Raw genomic sequence first — 21198 nt, 5'->3', positions numbered from 1 at the left:
CCCAACCCACCCCTGGCTTTCCACTGGCACAAAGGGCTCAGGCCAGCATCCTTGGATAGTTTCTCCTGAAGCAGAGCTGCTTGGAGCCCCAGCACTCTAAGGCCAAGGGAGGGTATCAGTTGTTTAAGTGGTCCCTTCTATTTCCTGCCTGTCCTGTGGCTAAGTTTATCAAAGCAGACAAAGGAATCTGGCTGAACCACAGTTTTGTAATGCCCTACCTCGAACATAGCCAGTCTGAGAATCAAGCCTCATGGTCTATGGTTTTAAGAAGGTACTCCACACCCCTTCTTACCCCCTCTCTTGCTAGCCATCAGCCCGACCACTGAACATCTGCCGCAGACGCACCTTTACCACACACGGCGCTCCCCAGGCACACGAGCTTCATTAGAACATACCTGTCACAAATGCCCATCCACCGTAGCTCCCAGAGACCAGATGTATAAGCCCAGTAGCATTCCCAAGGAACACAGAAGCAAGGCATCAAGAAAAAATGAAGAGGAGCCGTAGTGAGCTACCCATTTTTCCTAACACTCCGCGTAGAGAGAAAAAATGTTAGCGCCGAGGCCAGAACTCAAATGCAAAAAGGGGAACTGACTAGAGAGAAATAACACCCAGAAAGGGCTGGGCTCTTGCTCCAGATAAGATTGGCAGGTGGGCATTTCCACTGATCATAATGACTACGAATGCACTCTCAGAGAGTGAGTGAGTGTAAAGCCCTGAGGAAAACCCCCAAAGACAGCCCCAGCCACAAACATGAGAAACACACATTCCCTAAAAGAGGGACAGATCCAGGCGTGCAGCCTTTATCAGTAGGGAAAGATTCAGCTCAGTTCAACAAATGTTTTACTGGGCAGCCATGTGTTAGGCACTGTGTCTGGCGTGGAAGGACTTCAAGACCAGAGAGAGCAAGGAGACCAGATGTTTCACCTGGCACCTTCTTCCCAAATCATTCATCGAGTACCTACCACTCCATGGATCCTGCTAGAAGCCAATGATATACACAGCCCCTACTTTCATATTATCCCAATCTAATCCTAGATGTCCTAATCTAGAATGTTTCTATTACCTTGGTCCACTATTCCTAGAAATGAGTGGTACTCTTGAGACTGGGTAAACAAGTCAAAGTGGAAGTGTAAAATATATGTGAATGCCCAGTGGATTTTTCCAAGCCTAGTGCTTCAGCAGGGGCAGGCTTTACAAATATAATCCTGCCCCCACATTCATGGCTTCTTTTTCTGACCTCATCAGGCCCTGCAAAGTTTCCTGCTCAAGGTGGGAGACATTTATGTGCCTTTGAGTCTGCAGCATTAGAGCTCAGGAGAGAGGCAGCCCTCTCCAAGCACGTCTCCCCCACTCTCTTGGAGGCTAGCCATGTCCTGCATGGCTGGAGAAATTAAGTGACAAAGTGAAAGCTGTTGCTGTCTGGGGTTGAGGACGCTCACTCAAGCAAGGATGTGTGGTGCAGGGGGAGCTATTGCAGGCTTGGAACTGGCGGTCCACAGTCAAATCCTGGCTTGACCACTGCATTCTGGGCAAATTACTGAGCATCTCCCAGTCTCAGTCTTCTCATCTATGAGATGTAACAGCTTCCTTGCTGCATTGTTGTGCAAAACAAAGGAGATTTGCATGTAAGTCATCTGGCACAGAGCATGCCATGCAGCTATTTAGTCTTCACGATTACTTTCCTATCTTCTTTTTGGACTTTCCAATTCTAACTTTGAACTTTCCACAAAGATCTTCCCTCTATCACTGGAAAGGTGATGATCATTCTTCCCAAAACAGGTCTGTAAAACCCTTCGCCTTCCACACGGGGCCTCTCAAACCCAAAGGACTCCTGTGTGGGTCCTGGGCCCTGACTCACAGGTCATCACTTCCTCTCAGCCCGTCTATGTGCATACCTTGGAAACTTCATCCTTTATCGAATAGGCCCCACCTGGGGTTTTCCTCTGGATTTTACAATCATATCATTTTTTTTTTTAATTTGCAAGGGTCCATTTGGTTTCTTTATTGTAACACGTGAAATAACCCACCCATCCGAGCACAGGAGAATTAATTCATATCCTACTTAGTTTTTAAGTTTTCTTCTTTTCCTGGTACTCAGCAATCAAAACACAAGATAGGCTAAATTGGAAGGTCCTGCTATCAAAACTCTTGGGATGGTATTTCCCAAATTACACTCATTTTAGCTACTAGTACCACTTTATATCCATGTAAAATCGGTGTTATTTGTTATTCAATGCTTTTCTCTAAACTCTAAGTGAATTTATTTTAAACAGTATCTTCATGTTAACACTAACACTTTTTTCTCAAAGCAATACCATTTTTCATAAATAAAGGATGGGTGAAAATAACACGTCACATTGGGTTTTAGAATCACAGAGATCTGTGTTCAAACCCTAGCTCCACTAGTTAGTGCCTGTGTGTCCTTGGGGAAGTTACTTAATTTCTCTGAGCCTTCGTTTTCTCACAGAAGTAAGACTAAATACCTCACGAGTTTGTTGTGAGGATTAAAGAGGATGACATACATATGGTGTTTAGCACAGATTCTGGCATATAGTAAGTTATTTTTTTAAGTTGTTTAATTGTTTTCTCTTTTCCATGACCCTTCCCTCATCTACTTATTTCAGTTTCTTCCTAGAGCAGCTCTCCCTCAATACTGTGAGTCAGGCAGCAGAAATAAAGAACGAGATGGTGTCATCGGATTCTCTTATTCGAAGACAGAGTTGCAAGGTTGTTTAAGGAATCTCAGAAATCATTCCAGTCTCTCACTCAAGCAAGGTCCCCCTGATGTCATCGCTGATAGATGGATAAGCTTTGTTTTCTCACTTATGTTGGAAAAACTCACTACCTGATAAGACAGTTATAAGAGAAAGGTCTTCTTTCTAATAACCTCCAATCTCCCATCCCTCACTCTCCAGCCCCATAAGTACCATCAAGTTGTCCCTGTCATGTTATCTGGAACTATAAGAATATATATATATAAATTTCCCCCTTTATATAAAACACCCCAAATACTGGAAAGCAGATTTTATAAATTTCCTTAATAGTCTCTTCTCTCAACTAAATATAATCAGTGTCCTCAACTGTTCCTCATATGATGTGGTCTGTAGACCTAATTAACTTGACAGCTCTCCCTCTGGCACCTGGGGCCCCTGAATTTGTGAACATACCTCCTTGCAGAGGGGGCTCACTGGATGGAACGGACAATAACAAGATTACTTCCGTTCATGGGTCAGAGATCAAATTTACCTGTAAGCAGTTGCATTGGGAAAGTGGGTGGCCATGATTTTTTTTTTTATATCAAGTCAGATCACCACCCCTTGGCCTCATTTTGTTTGTGTGTCAGTGTTTGGGGCCAATGAAAATAACTCTGAATCTGCCACATGTCATCCACTGTATTTGCCATCCCTCTTGAGTTTTGTGCCACTCCAAAACCTGAGAAAGAGGGCTTACCCAAAAGTTATAAGAGCCAAGCGCAGAGAAGTTTCAACACTGATGGTGGCCAAATGGTGGTCAGCAATATGAAATGCTGAGAGGAGGTATGGTAGCATGAAGATCAATTCCTGTGGGGAGCCAGCACGGCCATGGCATACTCAGCCCTAGGGCGCCTTAGGTGCCATGCCAGCTCAGCCTGGTTCAGTGACCCTGAGTGGGGGTGGTGAAAGGCTTAGAAAAGACAGACATGAGAATGAAAAGCTGGGTGTCGGTGGGACACTGCTTCCCTGCTAAGGAGACAGCGCCAACGACCACAAGCATGTCTTTAATTTTCAGCAGATGCCAAGAGGTAAAGTAGGGGCGTCATCAAGATGTTTACAACATTCTCGATGCACCTGAACTCTATCACACAGGCACATGGGGCCACATGTTCGGACCACAGGTTCAAGCTTACAGCTATAGCTGTTGGCTATAATTGTGCTGGGAAGGCTCTGCCCTCCAGCTGGGACTTGCACGTGGCAACGAGAGGACTGTGCCCTCTCCTCAGTCCAAGGCTTGAACCTGTCCAAAACACTGTAACCGTGCCCCATACATTCCTTGTGTTTAGAGGGAAGGAAGTTGCTGGTAACCTCAGAAAGCTACTTTCTTTGTGGGGCTGCTTCCTCCAGCGCCTCACTCCCGGATGCTCTCAGGTCTGAGGAAGCCAAGGCTAAGCAGCAGGAAGGGAGTGGCTACAGATGGTCTCCGGGTGGGAGAAACAGACACCTTCCTGGTAGTCCCAGCTCAACAGTGCCCAAGAGAGAGGTCCCTGGGACCACCTAGTTAGGATCCACTCTGTGAGGCAAAGCTGGAAACCTGCAGGCATTGGGCAACACCTAAACACTTAGCTGAAAGTTTCAATTCCAGCCATGTATTTGTGGCCTTCTGTAGGTGGCTTCCTGTGGCCAGTGGTCAGGAGGCCGTCTAAAACTATGCCAGGTGGTGGGGTGCCAATATAGGGTAAAATAATCTCCACAAATAACTGCAGCAACATTATTGATTGAAATGTTCATTAGTGTTTGTTTTCTGAGTTTTCTTGACACAGGGATTTTGGCAGGGGTGAAAGTAGGAGAAACCTATACTAGTACTAGCAGTCAAAGGTGCTTCTGAACCCTTGAGAAAGCCCATGGAAGACACAATCCAGGTGCCCTAGAAGGTGAGAGAAAGAGACAGAGTGCTTTTGAGATGCAAGAGGAAGGGAGGGAAGGGCACAGATGTGAGGATGCTGCAAACAGTGGGACCAAGCATCCTGTCTCAGTGCTCCCAAGGGGATAACTACCTCAGGGGTGATGGCTCATTCCTACAGAGGAGGTGCCCTTGGCTCAGAGGGCCCAGCCTAGCAGATAATGTCGTCCCCCACTGTGGCATGGAGGCAGAGAGCTGCCAGGCTTCACAGACCACTATGGGCTAGAGTGAAGTTGCCAATGCCAACCAAGACAGACCGGGGACTTGAGGTCCTTTGGCCACTTTCTAGGCACCAGGCAAGCTTCCTGAATTCTGACTGGGCTGCAGGAGGGGTAGGGGGCCCCTGTATGATCAAGATAGAGTCTCCTGTCAACTGGTAGAAATGGGGGCTCAGAGGTGGTATTAGGTTGAATAAAAGGAGACAAAAAAGTGATAATCTCTTGCATACTGGGATTCATGGACAGCAATTCATACCCGATGCATAGTAGCATCCATGCAAGGGGGGCCCAGGATTGGATCGTAAACACAGTTCCCAAATTGTTCTTGATTTAGAAGTGATGCAGCTCCGGGTGGGGTCCTGTTCTCATTCCCAGCCCTGCTGCACAACCTCTAGTGATGCAGGGTCGTCAGCCACAGCCTCCAGGACCTGACTCTCCCCTTCCAATGTAACTCTGCTGGGCCCACAGGCCGGGTTTCCTGACACAGCCTGAGGGAGAACAGAAAGCATTTGCTATGAAATCTTCCTTTTGCTGCTATTGGAACATTGTGTTTTTAGAACCCTTTCTCCTTAAATCATAAGTATACTAACTGTTAGGAAAATGAAAAGACGAATCACAGACTGGGAGAAAATATTTGTAAAACATATATATGATAAAGGACTGGTATCCAAAATATACAAAGAATTCTTAAAACTCAAAGATAAGGAAAACAGACCAATTAATTTAAAAATGGGCAGAAGAATAAACAAACAAAATTGAAACAGACTCATAGACACAGAAATCAGTCTAATGATTGGTTGCTAGAGGGGAGAAAAAGGGATTGAAAAGTACAAATTCGTAGTTACAGAATAGTTATGGGGATGTAAAGTACAGCATAGGGAATGTAATCAATAATACTGTAATAACTATGTACAGTGTCAGGTGGGAATGTGAAATATAGATGGGGGGAACCACTTTGTAAAGTATATAATTGCCTAACCATTATTCTGTACACCTGAAACTAATACAAAATAATATTGAATGTAAACTGTAATTGAAAAATGATGTTTTAAATGAGTAAAAGATCTGATCATACACCTCACCAAAGAAGATATACAGATGGCAATTAATACATGAAAAGACGCTCAGTATCATATGTCATTAAGAATTTGATAAGTAAAACAATGAGCTACTCCTACACCTACCTTTTCAAATGCCTAAAATCCCCCCCAAAAAATGACAACAGCAATTGCTGACAAGGCTGTGGATTAATAAGAACTCTCATTTATTGCTGGTGAAAAAAATTATATAGGCACTTTGGAACACATCCAATTAGTTTCTTATAAAAACTGATGATTGTAATATAAGCCTACCATATGATCCAGCAATCATGCTCCTAGGTGTTTACCCAAATGAGTTGAAAATTTATGTCTACACAGAAACCTGCACGTAAATATTTATAGCACCTGTACTCATTAACTCCAAAAACTGGAAGCAACTAAGATGCCCTTTAATAGGTAAATGGATAAACAAACGATGGTACATCCATACAATGGAATATAGTTCAATGATAAAAAGAAATGCATTGTCAAGCCACAAAAAGATATGGAGGAACTTTAAATGCATTTTGTCTAACAGAAGAAGCCAGTCTGAAATGGTTACATACTGTGTGATTCCAACAAGATGACACTCAGGAAAAGACAAAACCACAGAAATAGTAAAAAGATCAGTGGTTGCCAGGGGATGCAAGGACAAATAAATATGTGCAGTACAGTCAAACTATTCTTTATGACACTGTAATGGTGGATTTGTTATTATAAATTTGTCACAATCCATAGAACTATAGAATACCAAGAGACAATCTCAATATCATATATGGACTTTAGTTATTAATAACGTATCAATATTGATTCATTAATTGTAACAAGCATATCACACTAATGCACGATGGTTAAAATAGGGGAAACTGTGTAGAGAAGGGGGGTGTTTGGGAATTCTCTGTACTGTTTGCTTAATTTTTCTGTAAATCTAAAACTGTTCTAAAAATAAAGTTTATTCATTTAAAAAACACACACACTAACCACATGCACTGATTCCTGGTAAAGCAACGAAATTAATGGTGTGGCATTTTAGACGCCTTCTAGACTAGTGGGTGAGAAAATTAGCATCAATTTCACAGTCCAAAGGTTCACTTCTCCACATTGCAGACATATAATCAAATACCATACACACCATGTTGCTGTGAAAAATCTCCAGTTTTGTATTTCTGCCTTCTAGTTTGACATTTTCTGCAGATTGCTGGTGCAGGTCCGTAGATTTTTATGTCAATTCCTTAGGTAAATTAAAGAAAAGCCCCATTGTTTTCTAAGGGCCAGATCAATTTAAAAAATAGCTTTCAGTTCCATGTTTCTGGAGGAACATTCTTAGAAATGTAATAAGTTTCTTTTTTTTTCTTTGAGGTGGTGATACAGTCTTGACCTACACTTAAAAGCAACTTTTATACAGTTAAGCATTAGAGGTTGAGTCTTTTTCTTTGTCTGAGCCAAAATTTTGCCACCTCGTGAAGTTGAACAGGAGCATAGCTGAACTGCACATTAGCTCACCGCCAGAACACTGTCTAAGTCTATATAACGGCTTGTCTCATAGAGGAGAGCACCGGAATAGGTTAGACTTCGTTGCTGTAGCAAGCTCAAATTGTGTCAGACAGTGCCACCTCCATGTTTAAATCCTACAACTGAGTCTGAGGGAGGCAGAGACCCTCACTCTTACAATCTCTACCACAGGCTGGCTTGTTTGGTCTCCCTGCCCTGAGGTACCTTCTTTTATGACTTTCTCAGGATGCAAATTCACAACCATCATTCATGCATGCTGAAAAAAAGAAAAACTCAGAAAGGCAAGCCAGTTGTTTGTAAGACGCCAACAGTTATTTGTAAGATCCTATCAAGTGAGTGCAAAAGATTCTTGTCTGCACTTTCTCTCAAAATCAAATGGTGGATAAATAAAACATACCTGACTTCAGCAGCAAAATACACTGAAAATTACATTAGCACATATTAAAAGGAGGTTAAGCCAGTCAGAAAGATAAATACCACATGATCGCACTCATTTGCGGAATATAGACAACAACATAGACTGATGAACAGGGACAGATCCAAAGACAGAGAAACAGCGATCAGACTATCAATCCCCAGAGGGAAAGTAGGGGAGGGAAGGGGTAAGGGGGAGAGATCAACCAAAGGACTTGTATGCAGGCATATAAGCCAAACCAATGGACACGGACAACAGGGGGATGAGAGTATGAGAGGGGGGTGGGGGGAAGGTTGGGGGTTAATGGGAAATGAGGACACATTTGTAATACCTTAACCAATAAAGAAATTTAAAAAAAAGAAAATTTAAAAAAAAAGGAAAAAAAAGGAGGTTAAGAAAAAAATGTCGAAAAGGTAAGCATCGTGATGCATGCAGTTTAGAAAAAGGAGTACCATCGTACCAGGGGTAGGTTTGGCCTTCAGATGACCTATGAGTTTAGCAGTGTGGGCAAGTGGGCGAGATGAGGAAGGTGGGGTTGGGTAGAGTTCAGGCTAGGGACAACAACCCCAGCAAGTGAGGAGCCAATCTTTCCATACCCAGGGTCTGAGAGGGGTTGGTGGTCTGGTGGAATATGGCAGAATGGTGGGGGCGGGGAGTAGTGCTGTGTCACCCCCAGAATCAAGAGTTTCTGGGAAGTGTGGTATCTATAGTGTGGTGGAAGGAGGCACATCATCATTTCTTCCTGTGGAACAAGGCCCATCCCTGGGGAACAGCCCCAGGAGCCAGTGGGGAACTGGACCATGGGTCAGGAAACAAGGCTAAGCCAGAGAAGGACTGCAGTTTGTGGAACTGAGGGACTCATAACTCACCCCCTGGAGACTAGAGATCAGGATTATAACCGCAAGAACACACCCAGGGCAGCTGTCCCAGCTTGCTTGCCCACCTGTGAACAAACACCTCATGAAAGGGCGTGGGCAGAGTTGCAGGGGTGGTGCCAGGGTGTCCATCAGAACTGGTAGCAACTATAGGCTCTAGTGACACGCAAATTCACACATTTTTATGCTTTACATTTATTCCTACCCATTTTTGTATCTCAGTAATATTTAACATTTTCCAACAATACTTTAACATCAATAGCTATAATTGCACCATTTGGAATTTCCACTTTTTACTTTGCCATCATTCGTTCAACAAATACTGAACCAGTCCTGATTGAGTACAAGCCCTGGGCTGGTCCTGGGATCCAAGGTGAGTCCTTGCCTTCCCAGAGCCTGCAGATGAGTGTAAGAAACACCTGCACAATCTAATAATGTCAAGGTACTTGCCACCAAGTGATTTTCAACATAAACAACTTCACTTATTTATCATAATGATTAAATACCATCTTAAGAGCATGAAGTAGATTTACTAGGTCATATAGATCACAATTAAGAAAAAATTCCCCAGCCCTGGTCAGTGTGGCTCAGTTGATTGAGCATCATTCTGTGCAGTGAAAGGTCACCAGTACAATTCTCGGTCGGGGCACATGCTCAGGTTGTGGGCTTGATCCCTGGACAGGGTGTGTGCAGAAGGCAGCCAATTAATCTCTCTCTCTCTCTCTCTCTCTCTCTCTCTCTCTCTCCTTTTCTCTCTCTCTCAAATCAATAAAGAAAAAAAACATATTAAGCAAAAAATTCCCCAGGCCCTCTATCTCAGGAATGGGCTTCTCCAAGAGATACGGGTTATTCTTCACTTTATAATTTAAATGGCCATGGTGTCTGCATGACCGCTAGTCATGGATGGCATGGTAGAGACAACTCACTCACGGGAAGGGTAGACTAAGTGGTCTTGAACTCCTAATTTAGTAATCCTATATTCTAGCCATTCAGTAAGGTTTACAAAACAATACACAAAAGGTGGCCTATTAGTGAACAAATAAGACTCAGTAAAATATTTCCAAGATGAATGAAACACATACAGCAGCAAGCTTACACATTACCAATAAGCTACCAATATCAGTGATGGCACTTTCAGAATTCAACAAAGTATCTGATTCCAAGCTTATCACCCTTTCAATCTTTGCTGTTCCCTGGGAATGTTAAACCCGAATTCAGAAGATTGTGATCTCTGAATGGAAAGTGGCCCGTTTGCTTAAGGGTGTGTGCTTACACATTCTGATAAACTGTCATTTCTTTCACAAAGTATCTGCCACCTGCCATTTCCTTTACAACCTCAGAAGAAATAAAATGAGCTAATATTCCGAATGTAAAAGTTGCTTGAAGAGTTAAGTCCATACATTTTTTTTTCTATGTGCTCAGAGGAAAGAATATAATGCAAAACAAAACTAGCACATTTTAACAAATGGCAGCAAATTTCAAATTTAGGGAAGCATGAAGATGTGTGAAAGCACCTTTTTATGCAAAATATTTATATAAGAGTATAAGTAAAATATGCACTACAGAGTAAGATAAAATAGATTGGAGCATACAGAACACAGACAATATGACTAAGCTTGTTTAAAAAACAAAACAACAAAACAAAACAAAACTGGATGTTTTGAAGCTTCCATTTCACACCAGGGTTAAGGGAGAGGGCATTGCACCCCCCAAGGTTCACTTCCCTGTGGCGTCTTAGTAACCAAAAGCAATGCTCATAGACTTCTGAGAACCCTTAAAATATGCATTTATCAACTTGCACTTGTAGTTTTCAAGTGGTGGTGCAGAACCATAGAGGTGTCATTTTGCAGCTCTCTTTGCATATCTTTGCTAAAATATTGCAAAGGTCCGCTATCACAGAGCTGTTGCTACTTGAAAGGAATTTTCCAGTAAAACAAGATGTTACTTCTCTTACTCTTGAGTGATGTAAGGAATGGCCTCTTTTGAAAGGGGCCTTAACTAGCTTTCCTCAGATCTGATTTATGATCGAAAACAATCACACGTCAGTCTTATACTGGTTGGCTACAGTTTTAATGTGAGGAGTTGAATGTTTAAGGACAATATTGGTAAACCAATTCAATTTTTGCGTTTTACGGATTGGAGACAAAATATTGCACTCGTCATCTCACTTGAGTTGCATTTTCACTCTGCATGGTCTATTTGCATACAAACAAAAGAGATTATTTTTAAAAGAGGTTTACTTTGTTTTTGTTTTGGTCCTTTGGGATGACTGTGGTAAGCAAGACCGGACCAAACCATTTTCATACCTTGGATTTCACTATTGTATTATGTCACCCTCCACTTTCTATTTCTCACCACCCACTTCCAATTCATTGGCGGCTAATCTGGGGGTCTACGTCACCTCTTGTCTGAACTACTGTAATAGCCTCCTGGCTGGTTCCTTCTCACTATTCTTTTTTTTTTAAACCTTTTTTTAAAATCAAATCTATTGGGGTGACATTGGTTAATCCTATAAAATAAAAGCCTAATATGCAAATTGTTCGACCAGGAGTTCGACTGCTCACTATGACGTGCACTGACCACCAGGGGGCGGTGTGGAACATGGCAGGCATCAGCGACACAGCACTGGCAGCAGGAGGCAGTGGAGGCACTGCCGGCCCCTATGGGCCCTGAAAAGAGTGGGACTGCGGTGGGATGGTGGAGCAGGTGAGTAGCTGGTGCCAGGTCAAAGTGGGTGTGAGTGGGGGCCCAATCACCCTGCCGATCGCCCCACGGTGGCGGCTGGGGGTGGGGCCGCTGCCTGGCTCACAGCACTGAGGGAGCTGAGTGGGGGGCCTGGTCCCAATCTATCGCCCCACAGGTCAGATGGTAGAGCAGGTGTGGGAGTGGCACCAAGCCAACCACCGGCAGCCCTTCCCCCCAGCCAGCTCCACTCCTGATCAGCCTCCCCCCCCATTGGGGGTGGGGCCTGCCAGCCAATAGCCCATGGCCCCTCCCCCCAGCCAGGCTGGCCCGATTGGACCTCCCACTGGTGCACGAATTTGTGCACTGGGCCTCTAGTAAAACTATAAACATTTCAGGCATACAATTCTACAATACATCATCTGTATATTGTATTGTATATTTACCACCCCAAGTCAAGTCTCCTTCCCACTCTCACTATTCTTACTACTGCCCTTCATCAAAAACAATCTGTTCACAAAATGTCCTTACTTTAAAGACTTGATATCTGTTCTTCATATTTCTTACCAGGGCACACAAGATCTTTCACAAGTGCCCTTCAAAGCCTGAATGTAGTGTTTCTCTTCTGCTTCTATCAATCACCCCGTATAACTTACCCTCCAGTCATACATGAACTATTCACTATTCCCTGATTCCCAGACCTTTTTAGACTTTTTGCCTTCTTTGCGTTTGTAGAAGCTATTCCTTCTGCCTGAAATGTCTTTCCTGCCTTCTCTGTTTGCAAAACTCTACTATTCCTTTGAGATCCAGATTACTCCTTAGTTCACAGTTGAACACTTCCCAGCCATCCTTCCCTCTCTTTTCACCATATTTGTATCTTTCTCCCTCTCGAATAACAATATTTATTCTTCCATTATAACAATTTCCTCATTGTGTTAAAAATTCACTGTTCATGGCTTGGCCAGGTGGCTCAGTTGGTTGTAGCATCATCCTGTACACCAAAGGTTGCATGTTTGATTCCTGGTCAGGGCACATACCTATGTTGCAGGTTTGATCCCCAGTTGGGGTACTTATGGGAGGGAGGCAACTGGTCCATGTTTCTTTCTCACATTGATGTCCCCCGCCCCCGTCCTCAAGTAAAGATTTAAATTTTTTTTAAATATGTTTTTTAATGATTTCAGAGAGGAAGAGAGAGGGAGAGAGAGATAGAAACATCAATGATGAGAGAGAATCATTGGCTGCCTCCTGCACGCCCCACACAGGGGATTGAGCCCGAAACCCAGGCATGTGCCCTGACCAGGAATGGAACCATGACCTCCGGGTTCATAGATCAACAGTCAACCACTGAGCCATGCTTGCCAAGCAAAAAAATATATATGTATTTTTAATGTCACTGTTCATATGTCTGTCATGTCCTGAGTTAAGGGCAGGGAATATCTTTCATTCCCCTTTGCATTCCCAGTACAGTAACAGGTCCAGTAACTGTTATTAAAGTTAATAACTCTGAGCTGATTGTTTATAAGTTTAAAAAGTTCTGCTAAGAACTTTAAAAGTATTGGTTCATTTAATCTATACAATAAACATACAAAGTTTTATAGATGAGGAAGCTGAATGTCAAAGAAGTTAGGCTACTTGCCCAGGGACACACAGCTGGTGACCTCAAGATTTTAGCAGGATATAGAATTGAATCTGTTTGAATTTCTAGCCAATAATATTATATGATTATCATTAGAATGTCAGACAGATAGCAGCATACTTTTGGGGGGCATAGCTTAGCACTTTTTGAGTAAGCCTCTCCACTCTGCCGCTTACTAATTGTGTGACCTTGAGTAAGTTACTACACCCAATCTAAACCTCAATTTCCTCATTTTACTGTTTAACGGGGGAAAATAACACCTCGTTCACATGGTCATTGTAAAGATTCTGGGACAACATAAGTAAGGTTCCTAGCCCCATCCCTGCTCATCACAGCAATCATTTATTCCTTCCTATGAGCCATGCACTTCATATTCCTCCATTCACTCACTTAATCTTTACCGTCTGCAAATTTGAAACTATTAAACCTTCTAACAGATGAAGAAACTGAGGCTTAGAGAAATAAGTAACCTGTCCAAAGTTCCTTTAATCTAAGGAAAGTTTTTCCTAAGGTCCCCAGAACTGAGTGAGACTCTCAAATCAATACTTAAATAGCGTGTAAAGGAATCACTCTGCCTGTATGTGTGAAAATATAACTAGAGACATTAAAAAAACTGGGTTTGAATTTTTTTTTGTTTTTCTTTTTTCCTAACTAGTTTTCCTGGCAATCATGAATACTTAGCAACTCAGAGAATTCTCTTGGAACCAGAATCTTGAGTGAGCCACTAAATGGTCACATTAACTTTTTTATTCCCTGTGGTTTAAATTCTCCATGTCCCTCTAATTTCCACCTCTCCACTGAGCCCTCAATCAAGCACCCCCACTCCCAATCCACTTCCTTCCAACCCCAGCTGAAAATCTTGGGACCATGTCCAACCCACTCAAAAGGGAACAAAATAAATGGGACCTGCCTTAGGGTCTGGCGGCCTCAGAAAGTGTCTTTCTGGGTTCATACTTTCAAACATCCTTAGCTTCTGCACTCCCAGCTCTCACCTGCCTTGCTCCATTTAGTTATTCCTTCCTACATGCTGATTCACCAGTTGTTACCATAAGGCGACAATTTTCAACTGGTGTGCCGTGGCAGGCACACTGGTGTGCTGCAAGAATTTTTAGGACATGCAATACCTGACTATTTAGTCAGGGGCACTGACCTCTTTTCCTTTAGACTGTCAAATTAAAAAAAAAAAAAACAACAACCAATACAACAATAGCCATCTGGTGTGAATGAATCAAAATTATATCTTTTTTTTGTCAGATCAGCAAAAAAGTATATGTTTTTTGGTGTGCCGCAGCATTTTAGTACAGTTTATGTGTGCCATGAGATGGGAAAGGTTGAAAATTGCTGCTATAAGGGCACATGGGCCCAGTGTTGCTAAGTATTCTGATTTCCCAGAGGAGCTGGACATCCACATTTATGTGACTTCTCCAGATTTTTAAAGTACTGACAATGAATTATAAAGTTCTTTTTAAAAAATCACTCTTAACGACTACTGTCTGTGTACTATTTTTGGTTTACCAGCCTTTAGTTTTTACCCTCTGCCCCAGACCAATGGCTCCCTATCATTTGGCTGCCAGAGCTTGTTTTAGACCCTGACCCAACACAGCTCTCTCCAACCTCACACCTTTCCATCCACACACTTTTCTGGCTACCGGGAGTTATCTATTTCTCCCCTGATCTTCATAATGTATAACATGCTTATCTAGAGCTTTGGTCTAGAATCAGATGGGGGTCTGGAATTCCTGCTCTGCTACCAGCTACGTGACCTGGAAAAGTCACTTAACACCTCTAAGATTCAGTTTCCACGTGTGGAAAATGGGGAACAATAATAGTATCTACCCCTTGGACCTGTGAGGATTAAATGAAATAATATACGATGTAAAATGGTATACCAAAATGCCTGCCATATGGTAAGAAATGTTAGCTGGGGGGAAATCTCCTTCCTGAGTAGCTTCTAAATAGGATCTCTATCTGATTCATTTTCATTGTCTCAAGATTAAATAAAACTTTATTGAATAAGTCAATAAACAAACAGTCCCAGCCCCCTCCCTTCTAGCCCTGATTCCCTACAGCCTGAAACATAACATATTCCTTAACCACTCCATTCACAATGATCTCCCTCTCCTCTAATCCTCTGTTGCACAACACAGGTCAGAGGTAAAAGCTGCTGGCCTGGGCCAAATCAACCCATCCGGACAATGAGGCACTCTGTATGTAAAAATCAGGAGATTTCACCTATAAGGCTACCTTTCTGACTTCCCTTGAAAAATAAGACTGAGGTGTGCTGGACCTCACTCCTGCACACAGCACAACAGAGTGGTGAGCAGAAGCAATGCTCCAGGTGAGGCTCATCTGCTGGTGTAACACGGCTCCACCATTCACACAACATGAGGGTGTAATAAACCACAAGCCTCCTTCACTCACTTATTAGCAAGGGTTTCTGTAGGCACTCTAGGTTTGCCACTCCTGACTCACAGTCTGTACCTCACCACTCGATTAGTTTTTAACTTGATTTCATCCTGCTCTGCTGAGTAATGTGAATTCACTGTAGATTTAACAATTTCAAGCGAAGAAAAAAACCTTATTTCTGTAATTTTACCAATTTAGAGGCAACCACTATGACTATTTTGACATAATCACTTGCTCTCTTGTTTCTATGCATTATCCGATATAATAAAGAGGTAATATGCAAATTGACCATCACTCCAACACACAAAATGGCCACCCCCATGTGGTCACAGATGGCCACCCCCATGTGGACACAAGATGGCCAGTTGGGGGGACCAGGACTGCAGGGGAGGGCAGTTGGGGGGGGACCAGGCCTGCAGGGGAGGGCAGTTGGGGGGGACCAGGCCTGCAGGGAAGGGCAGTTGAGGGGAACCAGGCCTGCAGGGAAGGGCAGTTAGGGGTGACCAGGTCAGCAGGGGAGGGCAGTTAGGGGCAATCAGGCTGGCAGGGGAGCAGTTTGGCATCGATCAAGCTGGCAGGGGAGTGGTTAGGGGGTGATCAGGCTGGCAGGGAGGCAGGCAAGCGGTTGGGAACCAGCAGTCCTGAATTGTGAGAGGGATGTTCGACTGCCCTTTTAGGCCCAATCCCAGTGGCAGTTGGACATCTCCCAAGGGGTCCCAGATTGGAGAGGGTGCAGGCTGGGCTGAGGGACACACACACCCCCATGCATGAATTTTGTGCACTGGGACTCTAGTTTTCTTTATAATTTTACTAGAGGCCTGGTGCATGAAAATTCATGCACTGGAAGGGGGGGAGGTCCTTCCCCCTCTCACAGTCTGGGAGCCCTCAGGGGCGGGAGGCGACCAGCGATCAGGGGAAGGCAACGCCTCATCACACCTCTGCTGCTGCGATGGTCAGCAGCGCAAGCCTCGGCTGGCCCTGGTTACCTGAGCCTCAGGCGGCCCTGGGCGGCTGGGCAGCCACCATCTGAGGCTTGCCTGCAAGGAGCAGACGCTCAATGCAGTAGCTGTCCCCTGGTGGTCAGTGCACTCCCACAGCCAACCTCCTGCAGCCGGTCAACCTCCCGCAGCCCCTGCTGACTGGCCCTGATTACCCTGATCGCTGGCCAGACTGAAGGACCCTACCCGTGCATGAATTTGTGCACCAGGCCTCTAGTGTCTTTATAAATTAAAAGGAGACATAATAGGCATAAGTTATTTAAAGTTCAGAAGATATGCATATGATTATAAATTATAGAACAAGATTTTATTTTAATGTTTTTGGCATCCTACGTTTACATAAAATATATTTTAGGTGGCTTTTACCTTATTCACCTTCATTGTCTATAATTAGGAGTTCTACTATGGCAACTTCTAGATTATAGGTAAAAATCTATTTGCTAGAACTGAATCAGAAAAGATAAAGCTAAAGAAAATTGAGTCTTAACCTAAAATATAGGAATCCGCAAATAAGAAGTGTTGGTGAGGATGTGGAGAAAAGGGAACCCTTATGAACTATTGGTGGAAATGCTGATTGGTGCGACCACTATAGAAAACAGTATGGAGGGTCCTCAAAAAATTAAAAATGGAACTGCCTTATGACCCAGTGATTCCACTTCTAAGTATATATTCAAAGAAATCCAAAACACTAATTTGAAAGATCCTATGCACCCCTATATGCATTACAGCATTATTTACAATAGCCAAGATATGAAAGCATCCCAAGTGCCTACCAATAGACAAATTTATATAAAGGTGGTTCATATATACAATGGAATATTACTCAGCCAAAAAAAAAAAAAAAAGAATGAAATCTTATAATTTGTGACAGCATGGATGGATCTGGAGGATATTTTGCTAAGTGAAATAACTCAGTCAGAGAAAGACAAGTACTATATGATTTCACTTATATCTGAAATTTAAAGAACAAAATAAATGAACAAACAAAACTAAAACAGGATAATAGACACAGAAAACAGACTGATGTTTGCCAGAGGGGAGAGGGGTTGAAAGACTAGGTGAAAAAGGTGAAGGAATTAAGAACTACAAATTGGTAGTTACAGAATACTGGGGATGTAAAATACAATGTAGGGAATAGAGTAACAATATTGTAATAGCTATGTATGGTATCAGTTGGGTACAACAATATCAGGGGAACACTTTATAAAGTATAGATTATCTAATCAGTATGCTGTATACCTGAAACTAATAAAAAATTATATTGAATGTAAATTGTAATTGAAAAATAAAGTTAAAAAGAAAGAATAGATTTTAAAGAAAAGATTGTGAAGCCTAAAATATTTTATTTCCACACTAGAGGCCCGATGCACGAAGATTTGTGCAAGAATGGCCCTACCTTCCTCTGGTTGCCAGCACCTCCTTCACTCCAGCCCAGAGCTGCCTTTCCGCCTTCCCACGCTGCCCAGAGGCCCGGAGCAGCTGGAGCAGTGCAGAATGCCTGCATCGTCGCCATGGCAACAACACAAGCATCCCGCCCCGCCCCTGGCCACTCGGCACCTGCATATGCAAATTAATCTGCCATCTTTGGAGGGTTAATTTGCATACTCACTCCTGATTGGCTGGTGGGAATCATGAAGGTACAGTCAATTTGCATCTGTCTCTTTTATTAGTTTAGAAGCTTTTACATCTATTATAAATTCATATAAACCTCATGGCACTGGTAAGCACTCATAGCCACATTTTACAGATGGGGGCACTGACATTCAGGGAGCTGGGTAGCTTCTCCAAGGTGATACCACTAGTAACATAAAACTACCTATTATTTGACACCAGCCTGACTGACTCAAAACTCTGGCATTGACTCAAAACTTTGTCATTTATAGTTATTTTTTTAATCACAGACACTTACTCAAGACACAATGATGCTTACAGACAAATGGAACAGCTACCTTTGTGCTCCTGTGGAACCTCACACACTTCACTGTCATAAAAAAATCATCACAGTTGCTATATTTACCACTAAGCTGAGCTCCTTGAGGAAAGAAATCATATTTACTTATCTTTGGTGTACTTCTAATGTGTGGCACAGTGCCTGGAACAAAGGTGCTGAATGAACTGAAAACACTAGAACATAGAGAAATAGGCAGTAGCCAGAATGGGTATTTGCTTGTACAGATGCTTCTCAACTTACGATAGGTTTATTTTCTTATTTTTTACTAGAGGCCCGGTGCACGGATTCATGCACCAGTGGGGTCCCTCGGCCTGGCCTGCACCCTCTCACAATCTGGGACTCCTTGGGGGATGTCAGACTGCCAGTTTTGGCCCAATCCCTGCAGACAAGGCCAAGGGACCCCACTGGTTCATGAATCCATGCACCAGGCCTCTAGTATGCATATAAGATCTCTTTCCGCCCTCCCCCCACCCCTCTGAGATTCATCAGTCTGTTCCATGTTTCCATGCCTGTGCATTGAGCATCTGCCCCCTGGTGGTCAGTGCACATCATAGCTACAGGTTGAGCAGTCAGACTGTCACTTAGGCTTTTAAAAGTATATATATAGATAGATTCTAGCAATTCTGATAGGTGTACAGTGATAGCTCACTGTGGTTTTAACTTTAATTCCCATAATGGCTAATGACATTGAACATCCTTTCATGTACTTACTTGTCACCTGTACTTACATATCCTCTTTGGGGAAGTGTCTTTTTATATCTTTAGTCTTTTTTAATTGGATCATTCATTTGTTTTTTTTACTATTTAATTTGATAAATGAAAATATCTAATTGGTGTTGGACTTGGTGTTTCTTTAATATCTAATAAGAATGAATATTTTTGTCATTTATATTTATATTTTTTAATCACAGTTATTAACTGCACTGGATTGCTTTTGTCATTTTATTTTATTTTTTAAAATATATTTTTATTGATTTCAGAGAGGGAAAGAGAAATAGAAACATCAATGATTAGAGAGAATCATTGATCGGCTGCCTCCTGCATGCCCCCCACTGGGGATTGAGCCCACAACCAAAGCATGTGACCCTTGACTGGAATCAAACCTGGGACCCTTCTGTCTGTAGGCTGAGCCAAACCAGGTAGGGCATTTTTGTCATTTTATAATTGTTTTATATTCCCAGTTAGACTATTAAAACTACATGTTGGCTGTTTCTTCACAAAGCCTTAGAACTATCAGGTTCTTGATAAAGATTTATTCTTTAGTTGGTTGAAAATATTTGTAAGATGGGCATGATGATCTAGGTTTATCTTTTGGGTATTTACTTAAGATTTTGCTCCATGGGAATTTCTGGCTGGTAGTGACTGGTTTACTTCATTCTTTTTATTATTATTCGGTCTTTTATTAGATTTTTTTTAGTAAAATCTGATTAATTTGATTCCCTAATATAGAACTGTGACATTGGGTTATTTGGCAATCAAATCCCTGAGACTACGGAAAGAAAATTTAAGACTCATTTTGAGTTCAAAGATTTCTAAGAAAGTGCTTTAATACTTCTCCATTCCAAGTCTATGGGTGTTTTTTTCCCCCTGCTTATTGAAATAAATGATAGGTGATCCCCAAAATTTCACTCAAACTTGTTTTCTTCTTTTCATCACCAAATTCACCATGGGTTTCATCTTTGAGAAGCCTTGAATAACAACTTTCTATGGCTTAACAAAACAGAGTGGAATCTGTGTTTGTACCAAAATCCCAATGTGTAAAATGACAACTACAAAAATCATTTTCTTCCTGAAATCCTTCCCAAACCAGTTTTGAGTGGAATAAGAAGTATTGACTTTTCTCTCCCGTGTTTAGCTGTTAAGTTAGAGGATACTCCAGGTTCGGCTGACTCAACTCAAGTTGTTTCCCTGTGGCTCTTTATGGACAGTAGAGGCGAGTTTGGCCCAGTGAAGAGGTCCCCTTTCATCACCGAATGTTTTTCAGCAGTAGTCTATTTGCTGTCTCCACGTTCTCAGCTCTCTGAGGTCTACTCCTACTTAACTGGGAGTATTCTACAAAGGTCACTGAAGGCCTCAGGATTGACATTTTCAGTCATTCTCCTACTTCACCTTTCTGCAGAATTTGATCCTGTGACTACTCTCTGCTTTGTGAAACATTTTTCTCCTCTTCACTTAGGTAACCTAATCGTTTTGGACACTCCCCCTCCCACATCTGAGACATGTATTCAGTTTCTTTCTCTGGCAGTATGCACTCTTATTAAGGTACTAGTGGCCCGGTGCACAAAATTTGTGCAGGGGGTGAGGGGGGCTGCCCTAACTGGTTTGGCTTAGTGGATAGAGCGTCGGCCTGCGGACTGAAAGGTCCCAGGTTCGATTCCGGTCAAGGGCATGTACCTTGGTTGCGGGCACATCCCCCGTAGGAGGTGTGCAGGAAGCAGCTGATTGATGTTTCTCTCTCATCGATGTTTCTAACTCTCTATCCCTCTCCCTTCCTCTCTGTAAAAAAAATCAATAAAATATATATAAAAAAAAAGAAATTTGTGTGTGTGTGTGGGGTGAGGGGGAGGAGGTGTCCCACTGCCCGGCCTGCACTCTCTCCAATCTGGGACCCCTCAAAGGATGTCCTACTGCCAGTTTACAGGTATCAGGCCTAAACTGGCAGTCCGACATCCCTCTAGCAATCCGGGACTGCTGGTTCCTAACCGCTCACCTGCCTGCCTGCCTGATTGCCCCTAACCACTCTGCCTGCTGGCCTGCTTGCCCCCGC

General features: G+C 42.8%; 1 protein-coding gene across 4 annotated transcripts in view; it reads right to left on the bottom strand.

Moving 5' to 3' along the window:
* The window catches only part of CD86 (CD86 molecule), an 84476-nt gene that overhangs the window by 57405 nt on the left and 5873 nt on the right, over positions 1 to 21198 (bottom strand). For 3 of the 4 annotated variants that reach the window (XM_005875374.2, XM_005875377.2, XM_005875375.2), the window contains exon 1: positions 396 to 555. The exons of the other annotated variant lie outside the window; for it this stretch is intronic. In XM_005875374.2, coding sequence (XP_005875436.1) covers positions 396 to 481 — 86 coding nt within the window. In that variant the 5' untranslated portion in view covers positions 482 to 555. Of the gene's footprint in view, positions 1 to 395; positions 556 to 21198 lie in introns of those variants that run through there. 4 annotated transcript variants of the gene reach the window in all.

This window comes from Myotis brandtii, unplaced genomic scaffold, assembly GCF_000412655.1.
Source record: "Myotis brandtii unplaced genomic scaffold, ASM41265v1 scaffold46, whole genome shotgun sequence".
NCBI lineage: Eukaryota > Metazoa > Chordata > Mammalia > Chiroptera > Vespertilionidae > Myotis > Myotis brandtii.
This window is presented reverse-complemented; position numbering and strand designations above follow the sequence as displayed.